General features: G+C 39.4%; 1 protein-coding gene across 1 annotated transcript in view; it reads left to right on the top strand.

The window, feature by feature from the left end:
- LOC140234768 (TBC1 domain family member 19-like) overlaps nucleotides 1-19005 on the top strand; it is a 220937-nt gene that overhangs the window by 223 nt on the left and 201709 nt on the right. The window contains 3 exon segments of the mRNA XM_072314804.1: nucleotides 1788-1971; nucleotides 4316-4388; nucleotides 14022-14143. Coding sequence (XP_072170905.1) covers nucleotides 1864-1971; nucleotides 4316-4388; nucleotides 14022-14143 — 303 coding nt within the window. The 5' untranslated portion in view covers nucleotides 1788-1863.

Here is a 19005-nt window from a genome sequence, read left to right as displayed (position 1 = left end):
ACAGTCCCATACGCAGATATTTGTGTAATGTTACACTGCCATTTGAACACGGTGTTTACATTCGCATTTGTCATTCGGACTAGCCACTAGCCAGGCCACTTAGACGTGCGCAGTCTGGAAACAGTGCTGTAATGATAATTGTGTTTAGTTACATTCGCCCTGAAGATGAAAAAGCGTGCTTCAAAGATAGTTTGCATTTGCTTTTGATATCGAGCCGTATGCGTATCGGTACGGTATGTTATTGTTACTAGGTTTCAATTAATCATACCACCCGCACTAGCAAGTGCAGTGCAGTGTCACCACCGATTGCCTGGTGCTGTACTGTGAGTGTGACTGTGTAATGTTTAGACGTTTGTGTAGTGCTCTCTTAAGACAATCTCTGTGTCTGAGTCTGTGAGTAAACAAATACTGTATATGCCATATATTTAGTTAAGTCTAAATTTTTGCAAATCGAGACTTCCCGAGATTTCGTGAGAAGTTAAAATTCGCGATCATGGAGTACTGACAGCAGACCGTACTACTAGTACTACTACTACTAGATCTGAACGTTAGTACTGTATCTACTGTAAAGGAGAAATGTATACGTGTGCATTACATTCATAGCAGGATCAGAGTCAATATTTTTGTGTGTCTTTAATTTCGCGAATAGCAGCTGACTCGTGAAAATAAAAACCTCGCGAAATATTTTCCAGTTTCCATTTTCCAGTAGAATCGTATATTATGATGTATATTTTTTCATTATCATTATTGTGTCATTAATTTTCATGTGCATGTTTGTGTAAGGATTTTTGTATTTCATGACTTACTTCTTCTACTGCGCCTTGAGCACGTTAACTATGTGGAACTGGCGCATTATAAGTACCCTGTATTATTATTATTATTATTATAAATATTCAGCGTATACAGTATTTCAATGTCCTATTATTGAATGTGATGCCACCCAGGCTATACGATTACTTTACTATCGTTAGTACACTGAGATGAGATGTCTAGGCTCTAGTCGACAGTATAGTGCAGTGGGTTATGCACATGCCACTGTGCTGAAACATGAAAACTGTGCTGCTCTATGCACTACAAATACGATATGGGGCTTGGTTAGGCTGCTCTTCTACTGTCAGATGGAAAGGAAACAAAATGGGCTCTACACCCACTGTCAATTTGTTCAGAAGACCAACTTGCTTGTTGAAATCATGCATAGTTTGAATTCCACACATTACATCTCAAAGGAAGGTCCTAAGGGCAGTATTTCTGGAACTTATCCAATACTGATTACAAAATCATGTTTAGCAACTAACCTGGCAAAGAAAAACTCTCATTGCATCTCTGTAGTCACTATTCAGTTCATTGAAGATTGCTCATAGGGAAGATAACAGCCTGCAGAGGAAGTTGACACATTATATACATTTTATGTGTACACATACAATGTTGTATATGTGTAAGATCAAAATCAGTGCTTGTAAAATCTGCATGTAAGGATGCATAGAGTGTATGTAGAAGTTTCTGAGGTACACAACTGTAGTTACGTGTAACTCTTACCACAATAATGTCAATGCAATATGAACTCAATCCAGCTCCCAGACTCTGTCCCCACTGATGGACTACACTGATGTACACACTTGTAGACTTTATGTATTATGCAGATTTCATTGTGTCCCTGCAGGGCATGTTCAATTGTCCCATTAACATAATGTGACCACAGATCTTTACTTTTATTAGCAGAGGAAAAAAAAAATTTAAAAGTCCTACACATCATAGCCCAATATGCTATTCTGCATTTATCATTCCAGTGTATGTAGGAATCAATCCAGACCGAATTAAATACATCACTGTTCAGACTGGATTTTGGGAAACACTGATGACAAGATGGCCGACTTGCAGTTCTCTGCTGAGGACCTCAATGTGATGCTGGCCCAGATTGTCCAGGATCTGAAAAAGACAACGCTTCATTCTCAGCTAAAGCAAGCAGCTCAGGTTGGTACAATTGTATACATGGCACCAAGGATGAAGCATGTTTAGTCAGTTGCTGCGATGCAATTGATCTTTGACCTCATCAATGATCACATGTGTATAGTGTCTTGATCAATCTGAAGGTCAAACAGATGCTACAAATAGCTTGACATAATAAGTAAAGTAAAATATATGTGAATTAGACATACCACTATGTACCTTTACACTGTACCCTTCTCCTGAGTGCAAATCATAGATGTACCTTTTAGTCAGAGAGGTCCTCTTCTGTGACAACATGTATTAAACTTTGCCTATTCTGTATTCAGTCTGTATATAACAAACAGTGTCCCATGAAGAAGGCCATTGTGTGTCATTATTTGATGTAACTTGGGTTTAGCGTCTGTAAATGGTTGACAATTCTCGGTATGTAATGCTTGACAATTCTTGGTATCGCCTGTCACAGATGCTTTGTGGGATTCCTTGGTGCCATTGTCTTGTGTGTGTCATAGTTCCCATGCAATTCAATGCAATTTTCGTCTGCTTTTCTTTTGTAAACTACTGCTTTTTGCTCTGCTTAGAATTCAACTAAAAAAGAGTATAAAATGTAAAAATTTTACCGATTTGCAGTCACTAGAGTAGTTGTGCACTACTGCAAGGCTTCAATGTGCTCTTCACATGATGGAAGGTGAAGAAATCTTCAACAAAAAATGGGTATACCTGAGAGCATATGCAGCCCAAACCGGGGCAAGTTTGTCCCCTGAGCTATCACATAATGCATCTAAAACGCTGCTGTGCGTACGGCAACTAGGTATTGGTGATATCGAGAATTGGTGCAAGATTACATAGTCTGCTAGTTTTGATTGTTGTCTTAACCAGGTTGTGTGCAACTGCATGGCACATCATGGCATGTCATAATGGCCAGTATTATGTGTGGCACTCTGAGGGTTTGGATGTTTTTGCATGTAATCATGGAAGATGTTTGTGCCGGGTGCCTTAGGAGAGCGATTTGGATGACAATAAATAGAAAAGATTCATATTCGACCGGCTTAGCAAAAACTAGGGCAATAAAGTGCTCACCAAAGCTTGTTACCTTTTAATAGTTTCGAGTGTATACTACATTGACATAATCTTTTCTCACTATACAGTATCTGCAGACAGTGCATTCTGATAGAAAGTGTCACAGTGATTCTAATCATAACCATCTTGAATGTTCTGTATACTGTGAGCCTATGTCACTTGGCAGAATTTTTATTGTGAAGCATCCACTATATCTCGTTGTTAATGATTTCGATTTGCTTGCAGAAATAGTTATTCCCTGAAAACAGACCGCCAGATGGTGTGCTCATTCATGGGAAGATCCAAAATCAAATTGTTACCAACAAACTTAAAACTGATATTAAAATGAGCATGATACTGGCAGAAGTTCATTGCCACTTCAGGCACTGTTTGGTGACATTTGCATTATGGTCCGTATGTGTGCCATCTCCAACTTTATTGAGGGGATAATTATGGGTGCACAGTTTGGGGTGAATGCACGGCAGGTGTGTTGCCGATGAGAAGTGTCAACGAGGCGTGACTAGAGTCGCGTCTGGTTGCACTTCTGAAATGCATGGCTACATTTGCCAATATGAGTTGTCGGCAAGTTATTTCCTTTTGGAAGTTTCTTAGTTGGCTTTTCCAAACTACATGAGTTCATGAAACTTTAACAAGAACTAAAAAAATTCTGCTAATGTCACACGTCTGAATTCTCCATGGTCACAGTTGGAATGATTATGTACAGGTTCTGATTTGCATTCATGAAGTGTGGCTGTATACTTTAATTGTATTAAATTGTCGATGTTATCAACTTGACCATAGAAAGAAAGAAGAGGAATCTTTACAAAAAGATATCATCTCTCATTCACCAGGAATGATCTTTTTTAAAGGGAGATTTTCATTTGGAAGGGCTTTGTAGCAGGTCATGATAAAGATAGAGGTGTATTGCCTGATTTGAGACCCTCGCATAAAACTGATGCTACAATGTAACTTGTGATGCACTTGTTTTACGATAGGCACAAGAGGGCAAGTGTGACATGATGACCTTAAATCTGGAATATCCTCCCCCTATTTTTTTTCTCCTCTAGCGCATTACTTCTCATTGATGATTGTCTCATAATGTATGTATTACGGTCAACCATGAAGTTGTATCCAATTTCCCAATCCATTTCTATCAAAAGCAGGTATCTTCTGTAATTCCAAATGTTTAAGACTGTGGAAATAATAGATACAAAGAAATCTATGGGGTATGTTAGGAGGAGCAGTCCTTAAAAGCCATGATATGACAAAAGAGATAATAATAATATAATGCACATGCTTTTACTGATTTCAGGTCATCGCAGCCATGCCAGATATTGACATTTCTAACTTGGAAGTAACTGTTCCAGCGAGATTAGCAGAGACCGGTAAGTGTGCATATATATGCATGTGTCTTCAAGCCCTGGTCTTTCCTACTTGAAGACTGTTGCCAACCTCCAGCAAGCCCCCCCCCCCCCCCAAAAAAAAAAGAGGAAAAAAAGAAAAAAAAAAGAAAACAATTGTAGCAACCATCAGCAGTCAATCAGTGACCACAGGCTCAGCCTCAAAATTTTTGTCGAGTCCACCAGAGGTGCAGGGAGACTAAGGGATCGCCTGCGGCGTCTGTCCGTCAATCGTCCGTCCGTCTGTAACGCTACAAAAACTTGAATAACTCTCAACTGAGGACTTCAATTTCAATCAACTTTGGAGGGAAGAGTGGTTATACAAAGTGACACATTTTACCAAACATGAAGGTCACTTCAAGGTCGAAGGTCACAGGCAGCTGTCAATGAACTCTAGGGCCCAATGTTAAGTTTTTGCGGCGTGTTTTGATTATGGCTCATAACTTTTGATCAATGTTTATGTCCGTTTGTGATCAAACTTGGATGGTAGATGTCCCTTGGGGAGTTGAAGGTCATCACAAGGTCAAAGGTCAGATTATGGCTCATCACTTTTGATCCCTAGGTCTGTTAGTGGCCAAACTTGGATGGTGGATGTCCCTTGGGGAGTTAAAGGTCATCACAAGGTCAAAGGTCACAGACGGGGTCAATGAACTTTTAGGGCCCAATGTTAATTTTTATGGCGCATTTTGATTATGGCTCGTAACTTTTGATCTATATGTCTGTTTTTGACCAAACTTGGCTGGTGAATGTCCCTTGGGGAGTTCAAGGTCACCACAAGGTTAAAGGTCATAGGTTGGTCAATGAACTTCCGCGAGTTAGAAAAACTTTAATTTCTTCTAGCGAATGGGCGAGACACATTTTGGCACTTGCCTTGTGATTGGCAACTAGTTTGTGAATAGGGTCCAACCGGCTGCTGACCGTTTACAAACCATTTGCTAAGTGGTTGCCGAGCGCCTTGCCAATACATGTATTTGCCTTCAACAGAATTACCTGATGATGAATTTGTAGATTGCTTGCTGAAAAGTTCACTTTTGAACGAATTGCCCAATTTCCCTTAAACTTCACTTATTAAATGTGTTTCTCAAATATTGATGCATTCACGAAATCCACAATTTGGGTGTCATTCCCCTATAAAACAAGTGCTATAGCCAGAACAGCAGCTGAAGCACATGTTGGAGTTTGCAACAGAGCTTACAAACAAAAATAGTGTATATGCCTTTCTTTGTCTCATTATTTCCCTTTACAGTCTTTTCTCTAAATCAACGTCACAGAACATTACAATATAATGATATTCTGGACTGATTGAACATTACAATGCCTTTTGCTGCGCTTCATGTTTAATTATTTTTCTTCAAATGTGAATAGAAAGGCAGGCATTTTCTTTCTTTTCTTCTATAAGTTTGTAGAAAAGTGATGGCATACTGATCAAACTTTCTCCAGGCTATAAGATTTGCTTGTTTGTCTGGCTCCACCAGTTTTTCATGGGAAGTAAAAGAATTCCATTGGGGTAGCTCAGAATGCAAGGCCTTAGGGGATGTATGTACTTGAAAGTAACTACATGTTTCCATCGATGAACTCACATTTACTCCTCAAGCGACATAATGTCTGTTTGTTCAGTCTCTCTAATATCGGAATACTCCACAATCTGCTTCTGTGTCTTTTTTCCTCCTCAAGGTCTGGACCAATTCTTCAATATTTTTGATGAGTTGATTACTTTATTAATCAACTGATTAAATTCAGTGAAAGTTGATTACATTAAAAGTCGAGGTCAAAGTCTCAAATTTCATCTTCTGTTGTGCAGTAGAACACAGAATATTAAAGTATGTGACATGATTTCATTAAGTAATTCAGTGCATGGATTTAAAAAAAATGTAATTCAGTACATGAATTTTGTGTACAGAGCAAATGTTCTGGCTTATCCTACACTCAGGACAGACTTTGGTGTAAATACGAATGTAGCTACATAGAGTACACCTAAAAATGCTAACACTGGTTGAATGACTGGTAGGAAGATATTTTGTATACTATACTAATTGCACTTACTCCAGATGGTATCAGATGTTGCAATGCTTCAATATGTCACAGAGCAATGTAGTGCAATACAAATAGATTTGTAGACTTTCCAAAATAGAAAACAGTGACAGCTCAGGTTGTAAAAGAATTTGCAGACATTAAAAAAAAAATGAATGGAGAGAACACACAGCCAAGGAAATGTAGTACTCTGCTGTAGCCTCTGTATCTGTTTTAATACTTTAAAATGAATATTTTGGACTTCAGTATGTGGGGCTGATCCTGTTTATTTTTAGATTCATGGTACAATTTGAGATGATTATATAATGAATTATGCAGTCAGCTTTTTTTTTCTTTTTTTTTTAAAGATGACAATATTATTGCATGTTATGTTTTTGTTTCTTTCAAAAAGAGACTAGAGTAGTTTCAAGTTGATTACATTATACGTGCAACATTTTTTTCACCATCATTTATGAGATTCCCATCCTGTTGTGGCAGGCAATTTGATTGGGAAGATAAAAGAACTGCAGACATTGTAACATGAGTAGTTTACCCCATGATGTTACTCAATAGGTGTCCCTTGTGTATGGATGACAATTGTAATGATCACCTAGCCAGTCCTATCCCACAATCCCCCACATTATTAGACTTGACAGTCCCAAGTCGCTATGCAGCACCCCTGACACTTCGGTCGTTCCTCTTTCCTTCCATCAGTGAAAGAGAAATAAACAGATGGATGGAGAGATAGAGATGGAGAGACAGAGAGAGAGATGGAGCCTTAAAGAGGACCTCCATGTTTTTCAGACTTTTACATATATTGAACAACAATGAATCAGTTATACCAAGTACAGAGTTTCAGAATTTATAGTGATTGGGTTGAGGAATAAGAATGTTTTCAAAAATTACAACAAATTGCAATGAACAAGGATGATGACACGGCAGCCTCACCATAAGAATGCTTGAGTTGGGGCTCAAGGAAACAGAACAAAAGAAGATGGCATACATACATTCCTCACAGGTGAACTTGTTAAGCAAGTGGTATTGTAATGGAATTACACTGCAATATTTCGGAAATATGTGAGGCTCCACTGTCATCAACTCTGTTCAGTGTAGTTTGTTTAAGATTTTTCAGAGTATTGTTTCTTTGCTCAAGGACCACAATAAATTTCACAAATCTATGCATGGAGCTGTCAATTTATGTACTACATGATGTGAAATTATGAAAATCTTCTGGAATGCCCCTTTAAACTGCTGACAAAGAAGCTGGGATTTCTGCATCTGACAGTGTCGTTGAACTGTTCTGCTTTATCAGTGATGTTGAACATGGCGGCATCTGCCTTGAATCGTCAATTTATCACTGTAGTGCAGACACGCAATAGACAGCACACCAAAGCTGATCAAAGCTCAGGGGGAACATCCATCTAGAATTTTTCATACAAACCAAATCAACTAGACAGGATGACATCACTCAATTGCATTATGCCTCTGCCCAATAAAGGCAGGAGAGCATTTACATTCTCCAATCAAACTAATCTGCCATTTGCAAGCCTTGGCCTCCCCCTTTATGAAACTTTTGTTTTGCACAGTGCTCTTTTCATTCCTCTGTGTGTTCACATGAACTGTGGGATTGCCCTTTTGTTCATTTGTTCTTTTTGTCTCCCATTAATATGGCAAATAAAGTTGTCAGCTACTCCAAGCTTCTAGTCCTGAAGATGGAATTATGGATTAGGTAGTAGATACATGGTGAGCAAATCTAGCCTTCAAGGTATCATGGCCTATTGTACGCTTTACATGCACCCTTATGGGCAATTTTGTTACGGAATGCAGATGTCCCATGATGCAGCAAATATTAACCCATTGAGGACGAACTGATTTTGCTACAACTCGCAGTTCCCATAGACAGCTGCCTGAGTATACTCAGTACTCGTTCTCATCGGGTTAAAAGCATTTCTATTTTGACTGGAATGTGATGGAAAGAGGAAAAGTGTGCATGCATGTGTGTGTGTTGGGGGGGGGGGGATGGCTGATGTACAAGAGCATTAGGACTTGGAAAAGAAAGAAATCCTGAAGGGATACAGCTGAGGAAAGTGATAGATGGAGACGTACTACAGGAAAAAGAAAAAAGAAGTATAAACACGTTAATGGAGAAATATCGTAGATTGGAAGAAATGAGAGAAGTGTTGAAGGATTGTAGACAGGCAGGTTAAAAATGATGGCAATGAAGAAGAAAAGGAATGGGAGAAGATGGATTAGAAGAATGAGAAGAGATTGGGATCAAGGGGAAAGAAAAGATGATGAAAGAGAAGAAGGTTAAGATGAAGATGATGTCAAAAAAGAAAGAAGAAGAGAAGGGGTTGGAGGAGGAAGGGAGGGGGAGAGGTGTTGGAGCAGGGAGAGGACGTATCTAAACCTCGTAGTGAAAGTGCACTAATACAAAGCTTAAGACTGAGAAAATCCACCAAGTACTAAGCTGCATGATTGAGCAAACAGGAGAAGCAACTCCATCACCTTAACTGCAATCTATGCCACTACTGTTTCTTCTTTCTTTTAAAGTTTTTTCTCCATCACAGTGCAAAACAATGAAGAAAGCCTCAAAACCACACTTACTTGATTATATTTTTGTGGTGTTTGAATTCTTCCTCCTTTCCGTGAACTCATTTAATCTTCTTTAAACGTGATACCCATTGTGCTACAGTCCTAGCAATGCATGAAAAGGATTAGAATGTTGGAGAGAACTTCCAGGAGGCATTCCAGGAGGGAAAGGGATGGGGAGGATGAAGAATGCAGTGGGGATGACTCCGAAGAAAGGTGTTGCCGTGGTAACAGATATATCATGTGTGTTCGTGCCAGACAAGGGAAGATGGGAGAGAGCGGGAGGGAGCGCGAGAGAAGAAATGTGAAACTTGCACGCTTTGGGCGATAGAATGAGAAGATTACAATTTTGCTAGAAAATATATTGGGTTTGTCTACAGGCAATCAGTTCATGAAGTTAAAATTTACCTTAATTGTCAATCCATGTAAGTTGTGTAAGTGAGCCTCAAGATATGTGTATCATGAAGGAATCTTCACAAATAAAAGACACACACACACAAAAGCAAGCCATACAATGTGGATGAAATACCAATATGAATAGTTATTATTATGACTGTATCGTAGTTTGAATGAGAATGCTTGTGAAAATACGGGGCAAAACTTTACCAGAATCAAACTGTACTGTAAAAGTGGAAACTCCCATGTGATTAACATTTCATGCTTAACCAGTTTAAGTGAACTTTACTTGTTTATGTAATTTCACGGAAGAAAGTGATTGTGTTCACATTACCGTTAGCTCTCAGAAGTATCAATCATGGCTATGATTTATGCCACTTCATTAAAGCACAACATTGGCACACAAGAAATACACAGAAAACATTGACGGTCATAATTAATACATATATGTACAATTGTAGCTGTCATCAGGTATACAGCTGCAGGCCTGCAGCAGCATATATTCCAGTGCTACTTTCTTCACAAGCATTTTTTTTTTCTTGTATGTCAGTCAAATATAAAATATATGCATTTTTGTAGGCCTTCATTTTAGGTTATGCCCCCCCCCCCCCAGAAAACACATGACAAAACGAGACATTCTCACTTTTGAATCATTCTGCACAGCATTGATATCTATGTGTACCCTCGCTTGTACCTGTAATTGTAAAGAAATTCTGCTTTGGATCTATAATTTAGATTCACAGTCCCATCTCTGACAGAAACTATCACAGAACTCTTCTTTTTCCTGAGGTAATCCAATCTCTTTTTTCTTTCACATTGAATTTTTGTTTTTACAAAAATGCAGTCAGTTTAAATTTCATTCAAATCACTGGTCCCAGAGCAGTGTAATATTCATGAATCTTCTGTAGGATGCGTGGGTTGCTTTTTGCTTGTTGTTGTTGTTGTTTTTGTTGGTGGTGTTTTTGAGTGAGTGACAAGAACAAAGTCAGAAAGAGTGTAAATGGCAGGCTGTATAAGTGTGTAAAGAGAGTCCTGCATCACAGCCAATTAGTTCTGTCTGCTTCAAGCTATCCTTTGATCTCTCAGGGACGCGAATTTGCAGGAACCCCAAGGAATACACACCTTTCTAGGAAGCCCAGGGCCGCCCAGTATTAAATGCTGCTCTACAGAGAGCCTTGGATTAATGTTGTTTCTGGTTCAGGCATTGCCAAGTGTCCGGCATCTTTCCTTTTGTCTGTATCTAGATGGATAGATTCATCATGCATGATTTTCATATTCAGTGAGAACATGAGTAGAATTTTTATCCATTCTTTTTTTCTTTTTCCGGTAGAAGGTATTGCGTAGATGTGAGAGGAGCATGACAAACCATGGAAACTATGTAAAGATGGTTGGATATTGCAATATATGTCTGGTAGTATTTTTTTCCTTTTTTCTATCAACTCTTAGAAGCATTACCCCCCCCCCCCCCCATATTGTGCACTTATGTTAAGTTAACATGCAAAAGATATCGGATCTTGCATACAGCTGTTTGTTTAATGCCAACATTAATTGAAAGAAATTTAAAAAAAAAAGAGGAAATGACAAGAAATTAAACTGCCCCTAGGCAGTCAGTATCAATCTCCTAGATTTCTACGGTGCTAACTTGTTCTTTCTTATGTAGCCATTGCCGTGAACTGAATGATAGAGTCCTATGGCACATAGACATGCATGCTCACATTGGTTTAGGGAGCGGTATTTAGTAGGCAGCTGCTCAGATGTTCAAATCTCCCTTTAGAATGGTCGATAATGATTTGAAATGTGATCATGTGGTTGTAAATCAATGACGAAGAGCCAACTAAGATCAACACTTCCTGTCCATTCTACCCAGTCTGATAAAAGAAAGAAAAATGTTCTCCTTGGATATAAGAGACAATTATTTTTTATATGCCATTTCTTTTTTTCTTTTTTTTTCCACCAGTACTATCATTTTTTTTTTTCCCTGCTAAACTGTTAACAGGCATGATTCATTGAATGACAAGAAAAGATCATGGTACATAGTCTCCAACTTGGTCTCAAAAGAATGCTCCCTGTAAATGATCTTCCCGATTTACACCGTAAGTAGATACAAATGTAAGCATGACCAGCAGATTATTCCCCTCAACCCAAGGATGTATTCTTTGACAGACAGTATTTCATGATACTTTAACCTGTTAAGGACGAGTCCCAAGTAAACTCGGGCAAGTGTCTATGGGAAATGTGTGTTGTAGCAAAATCAGCCCGTCCTCAATGGGTTAAACGTCCTGTTAACCTTTAGGAACAGTGATTTAATTAAAAAAAAATCAAGATATGACATTTAATGCATATATGTAGGTCTGTTTTACCACAAAATATCGTATCATATAAAGTTTTCGCGATAAGGCCTAAAATGTAAGGAGATACAGCTATTTTTCTCAATAAACCGTAACTGTAGACGGGTTATTCTAGAAACATTTTTATTGTAGCTATTGTATATCTAACAATACTTAACTTCAATTTTACCAATTCAAATTTTTACAGTGGTTGTTTCTATCCCTAACTCACATTTTAGAACTATTTTAAAACACTAATGCTGGGGTTCTGTTTCATCTGCAAATGGTAAATTATGCCTTTAAGGTACAAGTGACAAGGCTGAGGCACAGAGAGCAGGAGAAAAGGAAAGAGGAACAACCAGAAGCTCACGCAATGTGAACCAATTATGCCAAGCGTGAAATATTCACCAGTGAATATCAGAATTATCGTCTATCCTGTCAAGAAATCAATTCAAATTGGATTACAGTGCATTAAAAGCTCAAACTGCATCATATTGATGTGGTGTAGCTATCAAACGGGTAGAGAGTCCTGTAAAGCACACTTTGTATCACACAAGAATTATGGAGAACACTCTAAAAACTAGTGCCACCAAGTGGGGTGGGAAGAGAAATTCAAGTTTGTTATTATTGTGGATTACGTCAGCCAGATTTAACTGTAACTCTCATGCCCATTGTGACATCAGAAGTGCCTTGTTGAGGTCCGTCAAAAAGTGTTCTCTAAATAAAATGTGTCCCCAGGGGAGGGGCGTGGGAATGGGGGGGGGGGAATTACCATGTGTATACCAACATCTTTCTATGATGAGTATCAGTGTGTGTGTGTGTGTGTACTCATCAACAGCATTCTTTTCATGATTATGTCATAATTATGATGAAGGCTACCGCTGACTGCTTTCAAATGAGTTTATTGGGTTGTCACACTTTCACATATTGCTCTAATACATATAATTATGTAGAAAAGGGAGAAGGGCAACTTAAGATGATGAAAAACAACAACAAATAGAAGATTTAAAACTTGTTGAGTTTAATTCTTCCACACTAGAGTTTAAATAGGAAAAGGGCAGCCCTAACAGAAATACACCCAGAACACCATGTCACAGAGTTGACCACATGTACCTATGTACCTACAAACAAAAATCAACCCAACCCACATTTTGGTGGGGTTTTGTCATGCAAGGCATCACAGGTCCCGCAGGATGTGGCAGATGATGGGAGCAAAGTTATCTCATTTGTACTGTGGCTTTTTTTTTCTATAATCTGCCCTTCATAGGAAGACGAATTAGGGAAAGTCCCTACCTTTAGAAAGGGCCTGACAAATTCAAGTGATGTGTGCAAAGATGCTACAAAACAAATCAACAGTGATCTAACAGGTAAACAAATAGAGAGACTGCTGTATAGTACGTCTCAGTCAAAACAGCAGAAGACAAGAAAAACTGTGGTATGGCTCAATCAAAACCATAAAAGACATCAGAAAATGCAATACATCTCGATCAAGACAGTAAAAATCAAGATAAAACTGCAGTTTACCTCAATCAGAACAATAAAAGAACATCAAAACATGCATTAGATCTCAATCAAGACAGTAAAACACAAAAGAAACGGCAATATACCATGATCAGAGCAAAAGAGGAGAGAAACTGTCATAAGCTGCATTCAAAACAGCAGCAGAATAGAAGCAGCAGTGTACCTCAGTCAAAACAATATAAAGACGTCAGAAAATGCAGTAAACTTCAATCAAGACAATAACAGAGAGGAGAAACCGTTAGTATACCTCAATCAGAACGATAAAATCCAAGAGAAACAGTAGTAAACCTCAATCAAAACAACAGGACACAAGAGAAGCCGGCTGCAGTTTAGCCAAAATCAATAAAAAGACATCAGAAAATGCCGTAAACCTCAATCAAGACAATAAAAAACAAGAAAACTGCCGCATACCTCAATCAGAACAATAAAGGACAGCAGATAATGCAGTAGACCTCCAACAGGACAATAAAAAACAAGAGAAACGGCAGTATACCTCAATCAGAACAATAAAAGACAAGAGATACCGCAGTATATCTCAAACCAAAGTTAAAACAAAAGGAATGAGAAACTACATTATGCCCCGAGCAAATGGAAGTAGAGAAGATAAAATGCTTTATTATAAAATGCTTTTTATTGTTTTCTACGCACATATTGTTTTCTGTCTCTGTCCCTCATAGTTCGCTTTCCATATTTTTCTCCAATTCTTGCTTTTTTGACAGGTACACTACTATTATGTCGTGCATTTTTTATCTTTGTTAATTTGCTTCTTCAGGTTGGGAGCAGAAACTACAGAATGCAGTCTACAGACACTTACGGCACTGCAGACCTTTGCCTCACCCGGACACCCCACAGGAACAGATGAAAGAGCCCCTGACGTATATCAGGAGGGCGCAGGTGAGTAAAGAATTGAATGGGGTGGGGGGGGGGGGGGGAGAAGCAGAGACAGAAAAGTGTATCATTCTGTAAGGCTCAGTATTTCAAATGATTATTTTACATTAACTTGTTCTTGATTTGTTGGTTTGTTTACACTTTTGATAACTTTATTATTTTGTTGTCTCCGCTTCATCTCCCGAGTAGTAGAGCGGTTAAGCCCTCAAAATCATGAGAATTGTGCAAAATTTGACTAAAGCATGAAACTTTCACCAGTGTTAGTACATACCATAAGATTCATCTTAAGGTCGGGAGGTAAGTCTGATTTGACCTCTGATGACCTCCAGAGGTCAATGAACTTTAAATATCAGAATATTGATGTTTGGAGGCATTTGTGAATGATAGGCCTAGATCTTGGTTACGCTGCACTAAATATGCATTTGTACTACAAATCTTCCGTTTCCACAGGGCATTGACAGGTGTCTACCTTTGACCTCTGATGACCTTTAGAGGTCAATGACCTCAAAATACCATAATATTGATCTGTGATGTTATTAGATAATGATAAACATGGTTAAGATGTGCAAAACAAGCATATCTGTTTTACAATGAAATTGTCTTCATATTCCAAAGAACAAAGACAGGTTTCTACCTCTGACCTCTGGTGACCTTTAGAGGTTTTTATGACCTCAGAATATCATAATATTGATCTGTGGTGTCATTAGTTAATGATAAACATGGTTAAGAAGTACAAAACAAGCATATCTGTTTTACAATGAAATTGTCTTCATATTCCAAAGAGCACAGACGTACAGGGCTCTACCTTTGACCTCTGGTGATCTTTAGAGGATGTACAAGACAAACATATCTGTTTTACAATTGTAGCGCAGATGGCTACTAGCACATAAAATAAAGAATAGAATAGAATAGAATAGAATAGAATAGAATAGAATAGAATAGAATAGAATAGAATAGAATAGAATAGAATAGAATAGAATAGAGAGTAAAAGAAAACAGAACACTGCATTCGTTTTCCTAGTCACCCTGTGACGTCAATATGCTCGGTATTTTCACCTTCTTGGAGTTTATGAAATCGTTTATCTTCCTTCCAGCTATTTTTTGTCGGAACCCCCTCTCCCAAGAAAAGTCTATGGTCACAGGAATTCATAAGATAGACATTGGCTACTTTCCCCGCTAGTGTCAGTTCCAGTGGCTCTCCATCCCCAAAGTCCCGTACCAAATTACGGGGAATGACATGATGGCGTGTTTTTACCCTCTGATCCCCAAACATAAATGATCTTCTGAGCTGGAAGGTCGCCCTCCTGCCAGAATTCATCCCTCTAAAAGGCTTTTTACACTTGCAAAATTTTGCTTGGTCCCGTACCGACGGTGGGGCTAAGGGGAGGGGGAGGGGGGTGGGTCTTAGCCCCACCAATAAGGAATTCATTTCTAGTGAACACCACACCCCAATATAAGATTAAGCTAATGAAATGCTTTAGGGAAAGGAAGTTTGTTAGCAAATTACTGATTAAAAAAAAACATGTTTGAGCCGAGAAATCAGTTAGAGTGGCAAGCTGTAAATGTGATGACAAATCCAATATCTTTACTGTACAGCAATATGGTCGCCGGCTGGGAGAAAGTCATAAGGAGCTTTTGGGAACTTACACACTAATGACGTTGTCTTCATATATATATATATATATATATATATATATATATATATATATATATATATATATAAGAGAGAAGTCGTTCAAAAGGAATGACTTTAATTTACGTTTGAAGACATTCCAAGAGATGTAGTCTGATTTGTTAAAGGGGCAAATCATTCTACTGTTTGCAGTCTTGTAAACATAGGCCTACTTGTATCTTTAGCGAAAACTGTTCGAGTACGTGGACGGTGATAGGCCCCTCTAATCAAATAATATGAACCAAATGGTTTCTTTAGGAAGAAAGATTTGCGGTGACACCATGTGTATGTAGTCCTTAACCGGATCGTAGTTTGGAAGAAGAGCTTAGAAAGAGGAGAAACGAAGAGGGAAGCGACATATGGGGGTTGTGAGGAGGGCAAAAAGTGAAGAGTGGGAGACAGTAATGGGCTGGAAGTTGAAGTTGCACTAGTGGAGACAGTAGAGAAAGGAACACAGAGAGTGGTAAGGAAGAATAGTGTGAGAATCAAGTAAGATGTTCGGACATCGTTAGAAGGGGAAAGATGAGATAGAAGGGAAGAGGAAGAGGAAGGAGTTGAATGTTGGAGAATCATGGAGATAGGGAAGAGCAGTGAAGATTCATGAAACCAAGAGAACGAAGTCGGCGAACAGTGTGACTATGGAATGCGAATGAATGGAGAAAGGACGATTAACAGAAATAAGGAGGGGTAAGTAGAGGAGAAGTGAGAATATGCGGAGAGAAGGGAGAGAGAGAGAGAGAGAGGGGGGGGGGGGCAATGAAAAGAAGAAAAGAACAAATTGAAATTCAAGACGTAAATTAGAGGGAGCTATTGTAGATCCTAGAATTAAATGCTGCTGCGGAAAAGAAAAATAAATGGAGAGGAAATTGATGACAGTTAAATCCTGAAAAGGTTCCTGTGGGAGAAATGCAAAAAATGAAAAATTAAAATAAGGTTAAAGTGTAGACCTGAGGAGAGAAGACAAGATAAATAACCTGTAAAGAAATGTGTAAATTAAAACTAGTGGTCCTGAAAAGGACCGTTGGGTTGTATGGAAGGAAGAAATAAAAGAAGAAGAAAAGAAGAAAGAAGAGAACAGAACAGAAAGAAAAGAAAAGATAAGTAGTGTAGAAACAGACAAAAAGTGTAAGAGAGAGAGAGAGAGAGAGAGAGGAAAGAGAAATGAAACACTGAGTAAAGGTACACAGCTAGTGAAAGTAGAGCAAGAAGTCTAGTTATAAGAATAACTAGGAGAACCGAGGAACTTGACGTTTCGGGCAGGTTGACTGTCCTTCGTCAGAAGTGAAGCGTGATCTGAGGAGAGGCGGGCTATATATGGAGAATGCGGACCTAGATGGAAGAGGTCGGTCGAGGCGGGCTCGCAGGCGGGCTGAGCGTCGGCTGTTGGTGGAGTGTTGTGGTCGTTGATGCGTTCTATTGTTCTTTGGGTGTGTTAGTGGGGGAGTACATCTGTGATGGCTAACTTGGCTGTTAGTAGGTCGTGCCCGGAGATTGGAGTCCGGGTTGGTAGATGGGGTGGACGCCTGTGGTGTGAATGAATTGTGTCGGTGAGGGCGTCTTCTGGAACCAGCGATAGGTGTGGTCGTGAGTGGAAGGCGCGGTTGACGTCGTGGGCGCTGTTGTGAAGAGGTGGGGGAAGAATTATGAGAGGAAGAAGTAGAGGGGGGAATGTGCTGTGGAGAGAGTGTGTTGTTGTTGTCATTGTTGCTGTTTGATTGTTTGTTGATGAGAGGAAGCCAGATGTTGTTGATGTGGAGTCCAGTATCCTGTGTAACAGTGTCGTGTGTGTGAATTTCTATGGCTTCTCTGATGCGTCGTGTGTTCCAGTTTTTGATGGATGTGATGAGTTTGCTGTCTTCCCAGTTGACTCATCACAGCAAACTCATCACATCCATCAAAAACTGGAACACACGACGCATCAGAGAAGCCATAGAAATTCACACACACGACACTGTTACACAGGATACTGGACTCCACATCAACAACATCTGGCTTCCTCTCATCAACAAACAATCAAACAGCAACAATGACAACAACAACACACTCTCTCCACAGCACATTCCCCCCTCTACTTCTTCCTCTCATAATTCTTCCCCCACCTCTTCACAACAGCGCCCACGACGTCAACCGCGCCTTCCACTCACGACCACACCTATCGCTGGTTCCAGAAGACGCCCTCACCGACACAATTCATTCACACCACAGGCGTCCACCCCATCTACCAACCCGGACTCCAATCTCCGGGCACGACCTACTAACAGCCAAGTTAGCCATCACAGATGTACTCCCCCACTAACACACCCAAAGAACAATAGAACGCATCAACGACCACAACACTCCACCAACAGCCGACGCTCAGCCCGCCTGCGAGCCCGCCTCGACCGACCTCTTCCATCTAGGTCCGCATTCTCCATATATAGCCCGCCTCTCCTCAGATCACGCTTCACTTCTGATGAAGGACAGTCAACCTGCCCGAAACGTCAAGTTCCTCGGTTCTCCTAGTTATTCTTATAACTAGACTTCTTGCTCTACTTTCACTAGCTGTGTACCTTTACTCAGTGTTTCATTTCTCTTTCCTCTCTCTCTCTCTCTCTCTCTCTTACACTTTTTGTCTGTTTCTACACTACTTATCTTTTCTTTTCTTTCTGTTCTGTTCTCTTCTTTCTTCTTTTCTTCTTCTTTTATTTCTTCCTTCCATACAACCCAACGGTCCTTTTCAGGACCACTAGTTTTAATTTACACATTTCTTTACAGGTTATTTCTCTTGTCTTCTCTCCTCAGGTCTACACTTTAACCTTATTTTAATTTTTCATTTTTTGCATTTCTCCCACAGGAACCTTTTCAGGATTTAACTGTCATCAATTTCCTCTCCATTTATTTTTCTTTTCCGCAGCAGCATTTAATTCTAGGATCTACAATAGCTCCCTCTAATTTACGTCTTGAATTTCAATTTGTTCTTTTCTTCTTTTCATTGCCCCCCCCCCTCTCTCTCTCTCTCTCCCTTCTCTCCGCATATTCTCACTTCTCCTCTACTTACCCCTCCTTATTTCTGTTAATCGTCCTTTCTCCATTCATTCGCATTCCATAGTCACACTGTTCGCCGACTTCGTTCTCTTGGTTTCATGAATCTTCACTGCTCTTCCCTATCTCCATGATTCTCCAACATTCAACTCCTTCCTCTTCCTCTTCCCTTCTA

Source organism: Diadema setosum, chromosome 11, assembly GCF_964275005.1.
Source record: "Diadema setosum chromosome 11, eeDiaSeto1, whole genome shotgun sequence".
NCBI lineage: Eukaryota > Metazoa > Echinodermata > Echinoidea > Diadematoida > Diadematidae > Diadema > Diadema setosum.
This window is presented reverse-complemented; position numbering and strand designations above follow the sequence as displayed.